Genomic DNA, 14,492 nt, shown 5'->3' on the forward strand with positions numbered 1-14,492 from the left:
GAGACAGCGGGAAGCGACTTTGTTTTATACTATGTAGTGAAGCAAACATTCTTAAGCCCATTTTCTATTAAAGCGGAAATAAATCATGTTACCTTTACTAACCCTTAAAAATACCAACCAACATAAAAAATACTGTATGCATAACCCCTATCAGAAAGACATCATTGCACAAAATTTACATACGCCTCGGCTGCGACATTTTTAAAACTTATTACATCCACTGGAAAGCTAAAACCGGAAACTGAGCCGGCGGAAGTGGCCGGCGGCCATGTTGTCTGCGGCTGAACTTCCGGTTCCGCTGTCGGTTGTCTTCCTGCTGAAGTTGTGTAACACTTTAACATGTTTTTAAACATGGCGGCGTGCACGGGAAGTGCATTAGCGTTTGAAAGTGCCTGATGCTATACATCATATGGACACCGTCACGATATAGAAGAAGAAGCCCGATTCAGATTTAACAAAATTGTTATGGGTTTGATATCATTTTAATACGATCCTGAAGATCGCTCACGCTGATTGGTGCATTTGAATTGAAGTGAAAGTCGTGCATGAGATACAAGGTCGTGTCAAAACCAGTTTTAAAACACAACAAATCGTTAAACGTGAATCGGCCTCTAGAGTGGCTCTCGAAACCTATTTGATATTGATTTGATACAATGCGCAGCGCATCTCACTCGAAACTACAAACACAGATGAGCTTCATTTTCGCCATGTCCTTCTGTCCGTCCGTCCGTCTGTCTGTCATAATAAGCTATCAAAATTACACTTTAAACAATATTCATGAGCAGAGAACTATAAAACAATATTTTCGACAAATTTATTTGACTAATATGTAACATGTTTGCTCCTATGTGTATTAATTATAAAAGTGCCGTAAAACTCCGTAATAATTCATTTAAAAATACTTTTAGCAAAATATTTGGCACTAACTTTGTTTTGCCTGGATGCCCCTGATGGGTGTTTTAGCACAATGTAGCGTCAGCAAACGTGATACATTTAAAAAAATATTTTTACAGTACATATGGCCCTATTTTCCCGCACTAGTGCGTAAAATAGCACTTTTCGTGTGTATGTCAAAAGTTTAAAGGGCCATAATTATGTAAAACGTTGTACGATACACGTGCGAATAGGTAATTCGCAACTCGTGTCGATTTAAAACACTCCCTTCGGTCGTGTTTTAATTTACCGCCACTCGTTTCGAATTTCCTCTTTTCCGCACTTGTATCGTAACTATTACAGTAGGTACATATTATGATGCTACTTTCCTGCACTATTTCGAAATTTTAAAGTACCTACTGTAGGTACTGTAAAACGTCCCAACTCGTATTAATTTCAAACTCTCCCTTCGGTAGTGTTTTACTTTATCACCACTCGTTGCGAATCTCCTACTTTCCGCATTTGTATCGTAAATAACTATTTTAATACAGTTGGTCTAAAGTGGTATTTTACATGGCTGTTTAACGTTAGAAAAGTTTAACTAGTGCTATTGACTTTTTCATTTTTTTTTAGTCACATAACCCATACGTTTACATCATAAGTTTGGATATTCAAAAACATTGTTACAAAACACATAGAATTAAGTTATATTCATTGGTTATTATATAAATAAAATAATATAATTATATCCCAATATTTTGGAGTTTTTCGGAACTTATTTTTCAGTCGCTTTTCCGTGAAGGCAAAACATCGTGAGGACACCGGACTAATCTTAATAACTATAAGACCTATCTAGTTTCTCCTCTGGGTCGGGAGGTCAGATAGCAGTGCCTACGCTAATTCAGATTAGTTGCCAAGCAGACCACAGGCTTCCATGAGCCGTGGCTAGGGTTTGCAATCCGGATCCGAAATGTATGAAATTATCCGGATCTGGATCCGGATTCGCGGATCTTCCCATACATTTCGGATTCGTCGTGCAAACCCTAGGGCCAAAAGCTGGAACAACGCCAGGAAGATGAGCTTGAAATTGTAATTTTATTTAGTGAAATTACCGCTTGTTCTGCTGACGCTCGGGCCCGGTCGCAACTAAGTTACCCTCCATTGACAGCATAATGCAGCACTCATTGTTCGAACAACCTTGTTAGCGAGTAATGTACGGTGTACAAAGTTAGCGTTACGATATTCTGTAGGCAAGAAATAATAGTCAATAGTCAATAGTCAAAATATACTTTATTCATGTAGGCCTAGCAACAAGCACTTATGAATCGTAACATACGTAATAATTTAAAAACAAGCAAAAAAACGGTCACCCATCCAAGTACTGACCCCGCCCGACGTTGCTTAACTTCGGTCAAAAATCACGTTTGTTGTATGGGAGCCCCACTTAAATCTTTATTTTATTCAGTTTTTAGTATTTGTTGTTATAGCGGCAACAGAAATACATCATACTATCACGGTTCGTGAGATTCAGCCTGATGACAGACGGACGGACGGACGGACGGGCGGACAGCGGAGTCTTAGTAATAGGGTCCCGTTTTTACCCTTTGGGTACGGAACCCTAAAAAGACGATTAAGAGTCACAGAGAACCTAGGCGCCGTCATACAATCGAAGTAACGGTCTCATAATATCATCATCATCTTCCTCACGTTGTCCCGACATTTTGCCACGGCTCATGGGAGCCTAGGGTCTGCTTGGAAACTAATCTAAATTAGCGTAGGCACTGCCCTCTGACCTCCAAACCCAAAGGGGAAACTAAATAGGACTTAGTTATTAGGATCCCAGTAATTGGCGTAGGCAGGCACTAGTTTTTACGAAAGCGACTGCAATCTGACCTTCCAACCCTGAGGAAACTAGGCGTTATTGGAATTCATCCGGTTTCCTCACTATGTTTTCCTTCACCGAAAAGCGACTGGTAAATATCAAATTATATTATATCTTGTACAAATTTTTGAAATTCCTACAAACGTTCCGAAAAACTCATTGGTACGAGCCAGGGTTTGAACCCGCGACGTCCGGATTGCAAGTCGCACGCTCTTACCGCTAGGCCACCAGCCAAATTCCGAACAACTGACAGGCCGATACCGTCCGGCGGACTGTTAATCAGTGGGCCCCTTTACGGTCTCATAATGTATCAGACTAATATTTTAGTCACGCGTTTTGTGTTTTAGCTACTTAAAAATTAACCAAACTACACTTTAAACTAGTTAAACTAAATTGCTTACAACTAATAAATAACAAAGTTCCGCGCCGCCTATAGTCGTAAAACACACGGAGCATGTGTTAAATGGTATTTAAATTATAATGTAACCCTAAATGGCCCTCGAAGAAGAAAGTTCATAAATTAGCACGTAGAAGATGTGTTCCACTTTGCGCTGTTTAATGAGGTACAGTTGGCTAAAGAATCTATAGAGTCGTTTAGAATTTTAGTTTTGATAGAGGACAAGATATAAATTTAACATTTTAACAGCGTTTAAACATCGTAAAACTCATAAATAATCATATTAATACCTTACGATTATAATGATGCGGATTTCAAGCGCTAGTCTCTAATAAGGCTTGCAGATCGTGAGTATAACTTCAGGTAATGCCGCTTTTACATAAAATATGCGCAACTCAATGACACAGCAAATGGCGAAAACGAATATACATGTGGATGCAGGAAAATGGACATCTCGCTATCATACAAATCATATTCATCATACAAATTTTGAGAAGTCGACGTTTTTAACATGCGATAAGGATAAAGTACGAAAACTAGGCTTTAGAGTTCGTTTTTTTCGTCGACCGGAAAGTCGCATAACCTTAACTCATAAGTTCCTACTCGTAAAAAATATTTAACCCGACCGACCGTTATAAGTCCATGACAAAGTTACAGCATTTATTTTTATGAGAATTTAATTTAGCACGTTCAAAGTAATCACAGTAAAATAATAAGCAGTACAAAGCCAGGCCGCTAACTAGGTGTTAAATCACGCGCGAGCGAATGTTTACTGTGATTTACACTGTGAGCGCACTTAGGGAGGTGACATAGACACGAGCAACGCGTGACACCGTCTTATTTATGTACTAAGTAATATTGTCTTTGCATATTATGTATTCACCTCCACCCCACCTGTTCTTTGGCCAACGTCGGTAAGTTCTACATTCTTTACCTACTTAAGAGCCAACAGGAGTGGTCATTTCTCCATACAAACGTACTCGACTGTTTCCTCCGTGAGTTTTGAAGCTAGAGCAATGATTTTTTCAACACAGATTAATATTGTCAATATCTGTGTCGGACCGTTTTGCTTTTTTTGATATTTTTATTTTTTAAGGCGGTAGAGCCCTTCAAAAATGGCCAAAATGGCCTAATTGATTATGCCGCAATGAGAGGCGCGCTATTCAAAACTTATATCAATTAGCCAAAAAAGCAAAACGGTCCGACACAGATAATGTCATAATCATTTCGATTTCAAAATTTGGTTACGATTGGTTCAGTTTTGGAGGAGGAAACAGTCGAGTACGAAACCTCGATTTTTGAGATTTTTACGCAGGATTTTTCGCCTTGTCCTTATCGCACTAATTTTAGGAGCCGCTTCCGTTAGCGAGACGGGTATATTACCTAAAATACTTAAATCTCAGCTCCTGTTGGCTCTTAAATTATTGACGCATTGACTGCCAGTAACCCCGCAAGGCGGGCGCTCAGTCCGTAGTCGCTTTTCGCTACATACCTACGCATTTGCCCATGTTATCGGCTACGCTCGTAGCGCGTAGCAAGCGCTGGCACTCAATGTGTTGCATTAACTGCCAGCAACCCGCCAGGCGGGTGCACATAACTGTCCGTAGTCGCTTTTCGCTACATGCGCATTTGCCCATGTTATCGGCTACGCTCGTAGCGCGTAGCACGCGCTGGCACTGAATGTGGTGCAAGGTTAGCATTTCCGCTCCGCTTATGCGTTGAAATCGCGATGTTACGCAAACAGCGGCGGTCGCAGTTTCGCCGGCCACATAAATGGGTTTACGTTGAGACAATTCGTCTGCGCCCTAATTGCCTTCAAGCCGCTCAGTCTAAAGAAAATAATTATTTGTTGGTTATGCTATCACTAGCAACGCGTCTTACTCGTACCTGTATACCAGTACGAGCGAGTAAAAATGAGATCAAATCAACTTCAATTTGTAAATTGGAATCTACCCCCCGGTTTCCGATTATGAAGAAGTTTGACATACTAAATATGCTGATCTGATGATAAAGATTAAATTAATGATGAGGCCAAAGGAACTCTGTAATAGAACAACACAAGCTCATGAACTTAACTTAGATTAGTTTCACTTATTTTTAGATTTTAAAACTTTATAAATAATTTCTGTGTTTCATTGATTGTAAATAGTATTAACTCCTGAAGTGAACTAGCTGTGAGCAATTTTCGTTTTAAATGAACTAGAAATAAAATGTTATTGACCCTAGAAGTGTATTATTGAGTAGTATGTGCTACGCCCCTCCCGTGTCGTAAGGGATACCTAACCAAAAACCCATTCTATACTTATTACCATGTTCTCGCACAGCACAAGTAGTTCATAGTCAATACAAAAAAACATTTTCCAACATTACATTAATAAAAAAAAACAACGGGTTGCACTCAGGGAGTGCCGGCAGAAGTGAAAACTCAATCACTTTTGCAAAATGTTTGCATCACTATGTATAATTGAGGTTAACGCCATCTAGCGTTATTTCGTCGCATTACTTGAACCACCTAAGCACATCACTGTTAGTACTCGAGTTATATTAATACCAGTTAGAGCGAAACTCACTAGATGGCATTTAAATCAATAAAGAAAAACTCAATGACACGTAAGTAACAGTTTTTCGATCAGGTCACGTGTCCGTCTTGCGTCTTACGGTCACGTGACACCTGTTACGAGTTTAACATTTTTTCCCAAACCCAAAACAAAAAACCCATCACAAAAAGTGCACAGCGCCGCTAAAGAAGTTTGCACTTCAAAAATAAATAAATAAAAGTTACGTTTGTTATGCGTGTTGAATCCGCAATAAACTAGCTTTAACCTTCTACTTCACATAACCTCTATATCTAAACCGCGGGTGCGGTTGCACAAACGAAATTGAATTGAACAAGTGATCCTTTCCTTGGGCTCTCTATTTGATTGGTCGCTTTGTGTTAGACATCCAATGCACTCGCCAACTTCACGACTGACTTTTATTCGCTCTATTTTATATGCGTTTGGTTTTTCGTATTTGGTTACGCGTAAATTAGAGTGGGAATGGGGATATTAATCCAATAATATACTTAACATAATAATCGTTCTTTTTTATATTAGCAATTCCGTCCAAAATATCCAACTTGAGCTAACTCTGCAAAATGTCATGTTCCTATGAAAAAATGACGTTTATACTAATTTTTTTTTTGTTTTCATGTGTTTAGTCTTATTAATTGTAACGATTTTTATAATTTCTCCCCTATTAATAATATATCGATATAAATACATATTTTAATAGGTAAAGAGAAATTTATTGTATAAACTTAAATATAAATACAAACTAAAAATATAAAAAATAACTACTTACTAAAACCCGTCCCGGGCTGTCCCCGACGCAAAGGTGCCCATCACGCTCGCTGCGTTGCCGCGTTGTATGGCGATGGACAGCCTTTGCATTAGCAAAAACCCGGAGCGGGGGTCAAGGCGACGACCCAGCTCACGGAGGATACTTACTTCTCTCACGGTACTTTAATTCCCGACTTCATTACATGACAACATTGAAACAAAATATTTTTTGAAATACATAAATATTATTATCTATTATCTAGTTATTACTACCGCATGTTTATTTTTTACTTAGTACTTCGCCTTCACAAAATTGAATAAAACCGTTTGCATGTACTGACAGCTCAACATGATCATGCTCATAATAACTCATAATGCGTCGGCGTGCAACATGCAAGCCATAAACACAGTAACACGTGTTAATATAGTGGAGTCCAGAAAAGCTGGGCAAATCGACCGATTTGATCAGAAAATAATTGGCGCCAATTTCATCTAGCGTGCACACGTACACAAATTTAATCACCAATTTGCATTCCATAGATACTAACTTCGAAAATTGTCATTTTTGTGTCCACACCTGCTGATTTGATCGGGGAATCAAATTGGCGTTTGCGTCCGCACGGCCTGATTCGATCGGACAATTTCATCAGATTGGCGAAAAATTGTCTCGTCTGGACTCCACTTATGTGATTATCATGGCAGGACCTCTATCCTCGTAGGGCCCACATACAAAGTTTCCCTACTTTTAATTTGAACGTTGTTGTATAGTAATATTAGGCCGACTTTCGCTTCACAATGAAGAGTTTATTTTCTGGCAATAAAATTACAACGTTAAAATTTCTTGCATCTTCTTCGCAAGTCTTCAAAAACCTGGTAAAAAATACGAAGTGTAAGAAATAGCTCTCCTACTTAACTGAAATGGTCGGAGACAAGTTATTACTGCGGTGTGGTTTACAGTAGATTAAAATTAAATAGGTACTCACTTTACTAGATCTTTAAGAAGCGCTGGTGGCCTAGCGGTAAGAGCGTGCGACTTTCAATCCGGAGGTCGCGGGTTCAAACCCAGGCTCGTACCAATGAGTTTTTCGGAACTTAACTGTCCAGTTGCTTTTCGGTGAAGGAAAACATCGTGAGAAAACCGGACTAATCCCAATAAGGCCTAGTTTCCCCCCTGGGTTGGAAGGTCAGATGGCAGTCGCTTTCGTAAAAACTAGAGCCTACGTCAATTCTTGGGATTAGTTGTGAAGCGGACCCCAGGCTCCCATGAGCCGTGGCAAAATGCCGGGACAACGCGAGGAAGAAGAGAAGAGACTAGATCTGTTATTGGTACGTACTTGATAGAAAAACAATACACTAATCTTGTATTTAAAACAAAGCAAAGCTTTGTGAATCCCCCGCAGGCTGGTACAAAGGTACAATTACTGGCATCGCTATTAGGTGCACAAACGTATCGTCGTAATGGCAGCACTTCAAACGGACTCAAAGAAATCATTATTCCGCGAGCTCCGCGACCACTTGGAAACATACGGAGGGATGGGAATGTGTCGATGGTTGTGATATCGATAGTTACTTCAACCAGGCGTGGCTCACTCCTTGATTTCGTCGCCTCGCTACAAGTACCAGCAAGATGCGGCCCACACCAATTTTGGTGTCTAGCCATAGTAGTTGCCGCGCGCCGCTACGGAACGGACGCCTGCTCGCGCTTGCGCCACCTAGCGGTCATATCTCTCGTAATAGACGCGTTTTGTTAGAGAGTGAATCTTCTGTACCTAGTACTATTATTTATTCTGTGCTTCAACTACAGCGGGGATGATAATTATGAATCACAATATTACACTTTTATGTGATGCATTCATCGTTAAGCTACGGTCGTAGCGCTGCGCTGTAGTAGCAAATAACCCGGTTTCCTGGTACGTAGCGAAAAAACTGCGTAGATACAAAACGACTCCATGTCCAGCGCTGAATGGGTTAACAGGTGTCTTAATATTTATTCTTACACAATCAAGCAGAAAAACTAAATTTCAAATATTATTACTTAGTTACGGATTCTGATCCTAATTTCTGGTTGTGACTTGTGTTACGTCTCCAAAATATGTTCCGAATGTAGTTAAGTATCAAAACTGTGGATATTTTATGTAATATAAGTACCTCTTATATCTGGCCTCTAATGTTTAGCAACATAAGTAAAATATTGTATTTGTAATTTTAAGTTGTTTTTATTTAGGTATTGTTTTTATATCATGTTTTGTACCTACCATATATATGAATAAAGTAAAAAAAAAGGTAAAAAACAAATGAGTTTTTTTTTGGGAATTATTCAAACATGTGAATATAATTATACTACGAGTCATACGCGAATTAACCCTGCTATTATAAGAATTTATCGATAGCGTTCCCCTCCCTAAAGCCAGGTACGCTCCAGCGCGGGGTAACGAAGCTAATCTGTACTCAAGTGTCGACAATTTGAGGCGAAACAACGGAAAATAAGCGTCTCGCGTTTAATACGATGCACGCTTACACAAGTAATGGTCTCGCTTTCAATTCATTAAAATGTTGCTCCAGTTTTGTAGAGCAGTAATAGACTGACATATATGCAATACATACAATACATCGCTATCCAACGTGGCAACGCAGCCAGCATGATGGGCACCTTTGCATCCGGTACAACTAGCGGAGGTCTTTTTGATTAAGTAGTTTATTTGTAATGTATTAAGTAATTTAGATATTTCTAAGTTATTTTTTAAGGACTGTATTAACGAGAATTACTGAATAAATTACGGTAGGTATTGATATACATACGAGTACATACTTCTGATGTATTACATACATACGTCAAAATTAAAGCATAATTTTAAATACTGCCTAAAAGATTTTCTGCTGCCGGATAAACGACAGCACGCTGCAGATATTATAATATAGATATTTCGCTACATAAAAGATGTGGTAGATAAAGTAGAGGTAAAGGATGACTCGCGCTTAAACGGTCCGGGTCCGGGCCGAGGCTAGCTCAGTATTCTAGAGATAGCATCATGTGATCACAGATTACCCATTATAAAGAACGAAGTGTCGGGAACCTCGGCCCGGACCCAGACTGTTCTAGCATGAGAGGCCAAGTACCGTTTTACGGACAAGTCCGAGTTAAATGAACGTGAGAATGATAACTAATTGACATCATTTAGATATTGTTTTGATGTCAAGTATACGTTCGGATTGGCCTATTGATCCATAAAATAAGTATAGAATTTGAGGGATTTATTCAAGAAAAATATAACTTAAAATACATGTACCTGCAACTTCGGAGTCCCTCCTCAATTTAATCCGCGCGTAAAAAACAAAGAAAAGTAAATCATATTATTACCTCACATTCGCGACGAAATTAATATCACGCACCCGTCTCACTTCTAGACTGACTTAAATACATCAAAATATCCCAACATTTAAGTCGTTTTGTTCTTATTTAGCAGAACCATACGTTACAATAACGTGCGTTCGGCGAGATATTTTTTCGCTATAAATTAAAAGGTTTCGCGAAGTTTTTTCCCTCATTTTTGAGGCAGTCGGTTAACTTTGCGACTTCATTTTGGAAAATTGGACGCATAAATTACAGTGTAAATGGTTTTTTCATGTATGTTATGTTTCAGCTTGTGTTTAGTGAGTAAGTCTGCCTGAGTGGACGCTCGAAGCGGAGCGTTCGGCGGGGCGTGCAGCGTGGCGTCGGGCTCACAAGTGATTTGAGCAGCGTGCACTAAGGCCGTCCACGTTTGTTTAACATGCACGCCGCACGCCCCGCCCCGCTGCACGCCCAACTCGAGCGTCCACTCAGGCCTTACGCTAAGTAAGGTTTATAATTATCAATAGTATTAATTTATTTATTTAAGTATTGTCTCCGTAATAAATAAGGCGACTAGGATTTCTAGAAAGATAAATGAATTTTGCTTGAAAAATAGAGGTGTACCTAACCAACAAACCATACATATATGATCACGTGATGCTTTCCATAGAAAACGAAGCTCCGGAAACTCCGGCTCGGACACGGCCCGGTCTAACGTGAGTGATCCTTAAGGTAACATTCCATTTCTGACCGCAGCTGCACTACTGGTACTGAACGCGTCGCTGATACTGTCAATTTCCATAGTAAAATTAACAGTAGTGCAGCTGCGGTTGGAAATGGACTGTCACCTTTAGGGTAACATTCCATTTCTGACCGCAGCTGCACTACTGGTACTGAACGCGTCGCTGTTACTGTCAATTTCCATAGTAAAATGAACAGTAGTGCAGCTGCGGTTGGAAATGGACTGTCACCTTTAGACTTCCCCTTTGGCATGCCGCCAGTTTTCAAATATTCTTCAACAAAGTTAGTAAGTGACTAAATATTTGCTTATTTTTTCTCTCCGCGTCTACAACAATTGAAACCAAACAGCCATTCTTTCACTTAAAAGTATTCACAAACATCTTTCACTATCAACATTACTTGCTACTTTAGAGCTAAACCATCCTCTCCCAGTTCAGTGTTAGTTTAAGCTAACTTGCGGTGAAGTCTAGCTAGTGTTTAGAAATAGATAAAATGTACTCTTATAAAGTGAAAGACTTTAGTTTCAGTAACGAAAACGAAACAGTAAAGAAAAAGAAAACTTGGATTAAATATGTTATCGCTATAACTTTATTATGCTGCGTGTTGGCATCCACTTTTGTGCCAAACTTCCTGCTACACTATGCAAGTAGCAATAAATACCATCCTCAGAAGCATAGATTTGCATCAGACCTGAAGCATATATTAATTTGGACGACGACTGAGGACCATTCGTACTTCGAACACAACGAGGGACAGAAAGATTTTGTGAGACAGCAGTGCCCGATATACAACTGTTATATTTCGTACAACAAGACTTTGCTGAGAGGCGATGTTCGCAACTATGACGCTGTAATTGTCGACATAAGAGAAGTTTTAAAAACTTACATGCTCAAGCCTCATCCAGTTTTCCAACGTTCCCCTCACCAAGTTTACGTGTTCCATGCTTTAGAGGCATCTACAAAATACTCTATCTGCAATCCCAATCTTGACCACTTCTTCAACTGGACGTGGTCCTATAAACTCAACTCGGATATCCCGCATCCATTTTTCAACATCCATAATTTGAAAAGAGAAATTATTGGCCCTAAGATAAATATAACATGGCTTGATAAGTTAAAGCATGATTCTAGAAACAAAGATTTGATAAAGCGGAAGACAAAATCAGTTGCCTGGTTACTAACGGAATGCTCATCGAAAGTGCTACATGAGAAGTTTGTAAACCAATTCCAAGCTGAATTAGCCAATTATAACTACACCTTAGACGTGTACGGTGCGTGTGGGCATCAAAGCTGTTCTGAGAAAGGAAAATTCAAATGTTACAAGATGATAGAAAAGAACTATTTTTTCAGTTTAGTAACAGAAGAGATCAACTGTGAAGATTGGGTGACTGATAAAATCATTAATACATTAAACCACATCTCTATCCCCATAGTTGTTGGACGAGCTAATTACTCGAGGTACATTTTGAACTTAGCTCGTTAAAATTTACGAAAGTTTTTAAGTAGCGGTCATTTGAGTGTGTTTTCAAAAAGTCTTAATTCTTTAGTGCCTCTTTTTAGAGTTTGAACCTTACTGTAGTAATAATAAGGTTCACAATACATTACCTTTTATTATGGGTGTAAACTGTTTTACAAACTCTCATCTCATTGGGAAGACCATTGGTTCTACTGATTGGAATTAAAGTTACTGAATGAGGAAACTACACTTTCGTACGGCTACAATTTTCAGACAAAGTACCTACTATCTTAAACTTTTAACCCCTGATCAGTACATTTAATGTAAATCCTTTCGTTAAGTTTTTATGAGTTTCGTTTAGTATTTTTGTAGTAAATTAGATAAATTGTGATTAATGATGTATATCGATTTATTTTCATATAACATAGATAAGTTAAAGCAAAAGGTACATACCTACTTACAAGCAATATCAAAGGGTTAATTTAGCTTCCAGCATTTATCTCCTTCCAAGGATCGTACTGCCCTGGGGGCCTAGTCAAGATGGCAATCATTGATAAGAAACAATATCAAACAAAACAAACAATGGAAACTTAAATAATGTATTTAAATAGTCACGTGATTTTTCGTAACATCATTTATCCCGATACATTTTGTCTTTTCGTTTGGCGTTAGTCGTTTATAAACAAAGTGACCCATTTAACCATTATTTTCCAGCTTCCTTCCTCCCGGCTCCTACATCGACGCAAAGGCCCACACAATGAAAGAACTGGTCGGCATCATGAACTACCTCATGACTTACCCCGACACCTACTCTTTCTTCTTCGACTGGAAGAACCACTATTACTACACGCCTCGCCCGAAGAACTACCTCTGCGATCTGTGTTCTAAACTCAATGAACACTATGAGCCTCAATCGCTGGGAGACATGAGGAAGTGGTGGAACCCTAATTATAATAAGAGGTGTGCTGCTATGAATGATCCGTTCCTTGAAGCGGATTATGATCAATTGTAAATAAATGTACAAAAATATTTGGGGCATTATCTATGAAAAAGGACCTCTTTGGCGCTCATCGATGGCGCTTACACCGCACAGCGTCGAGCGGCATTGTATTCATATCGGAGCATCGATAATAATAGCGTAATAACCGCCATCGACAATAAGGTCCCTTTTCATTGATAACGTCATATTTGTTTTTTTTTAACGACACAAAAAAAACTCCAATCAGGTACCTATTTATTGTAACACTCTCCCACCTCTCTCCTCAACTAACCCTACTTTACCCTACCTAGCTAGACCTAGACTAGCCTAAAATACTAAAAATTCCAATAAGAAAATCTAAAATTCTAAAAAACCTTTAAAATACCGCAATCCGTAAATACCTTTATTAATAAATATAAAAGTAATGTAAATAACCTAAAAAGCTAATTAAATAAGTTAATATCTTGAATTGGATCAGTAAATTGGCCAAATGATCGTCTAGTGTTTATGTAGTACCCTTCGTCGTAACCGCTAATAGTAACCGAAATCCTTTTCGCATATAAGGAAAGAGTTATGAATCCTAATAATGTCAAATAATTATTAACCCGTGAACTATATCAAAGTAAAACATGTCCGAGATATAAGAAAGATCATTGCAAGTCATAGTAATGTTTGACTTAGACTATGTCTGTAATCAGAAGTAATCAATATGTCAATAGTAAAATGTCGTAATTAAGTAAGTCTGTAAAATGTCATTGTTAATTGTCAGTAAAATATGTCAAAGTAAGTAAAGTCTGTTGAATGTAAGTCATAGTTAATTTGTCAGTAAAGTATGTCAAAGTAAGTAAAGTCTGTTGAATGTAAGTCAGTTGGTCAATGTCAGATTGAATTCTAATAAATGTCACAATTACAAACATTTTGTTTTTGGGGTATAGATGTCGCTCCGCCTCCGCGACACCCGTGATCATCATCCAGTTGCAGGTCAGAATCCCCGCCCCAGTTCGGAAGGAACTATTTTGTGGTCCAGAAGGGACATCTTTTATAATGACTGGCCTACTTCACCATTTGACCAAGTCATTATTTTGTGACATTTTTCGTCAACATTGAGAGGACATCAAAGGGACAATTTAACATAACAAAATACTGGTAGTAGAGCAGCTGTATTTGATCCACTCTAAATCCCCAGAATACTGTAATTTTGTAGTAAACATATTTTAGTATACAATGAAATGATATTATCCAGACCGTTGTTGTAGTCATTCTGAATCACACTTTCGGACCAAAATAAACTACGGTCTTGCATCTGCCTCGACCTAGCCCAGACAAACCACTCATTGATATATTTCAATAATAATATGACCTTGTATTTTTAAGGCCAAGTGTGAAAATTACAGATCTGTAGAAAACAGAATGAAATCGGCATACAGACTGCCAAGGGACAGGCAAAATAAATATTTCTTTCATAAGCAAAGTGACTCTACAATACTACAGTATATTGTGGTTATTAACTTTAG

General features: G+C 38.6%; 1 protein-coding gene across 1 annotated transcript; it reads left to right on the forward strand.

Moving 5' to 3' along the window:
- Nucleotides 1-11,036: 11,036 nt before the first annotated feature.
- On the forward strand, nt 11,037-13,026 carry LOC134654822 (alpha-(1,3)-fucosyltransferase C-like). Its single transcript, XM_063510292.1, has 2 exons — nt 11,037-12,001; nt 12,714-13,026. Exons 1-2 carry the CDS (start codon nt 11,037-11,039, stop codon nt 13,009-13,011), a joined length of 1,263 nt encoding a protein of 420 aa, XP_063366362.1. The 3' UTR covers nt 13,012-13,026.
- The last annotated feature ends 1,466 nt before the right edge of the window (nt 13,027-14,492 follow it).

Source organism: Cydia amplana, chromosome 15 (genome assembly GCF_948474715.1).
Source record: "Cydia amplana chromosome 15, ilCydAmpl1.1, whole genome shotgun sequence".
Taxonomy (NCBI): domain Eukaryota; kingdom Metazoa; phylum Arthropoda; class Insecta; order Lepidoptera; family Tortricidae; genus Cydia; species Cydia amplana.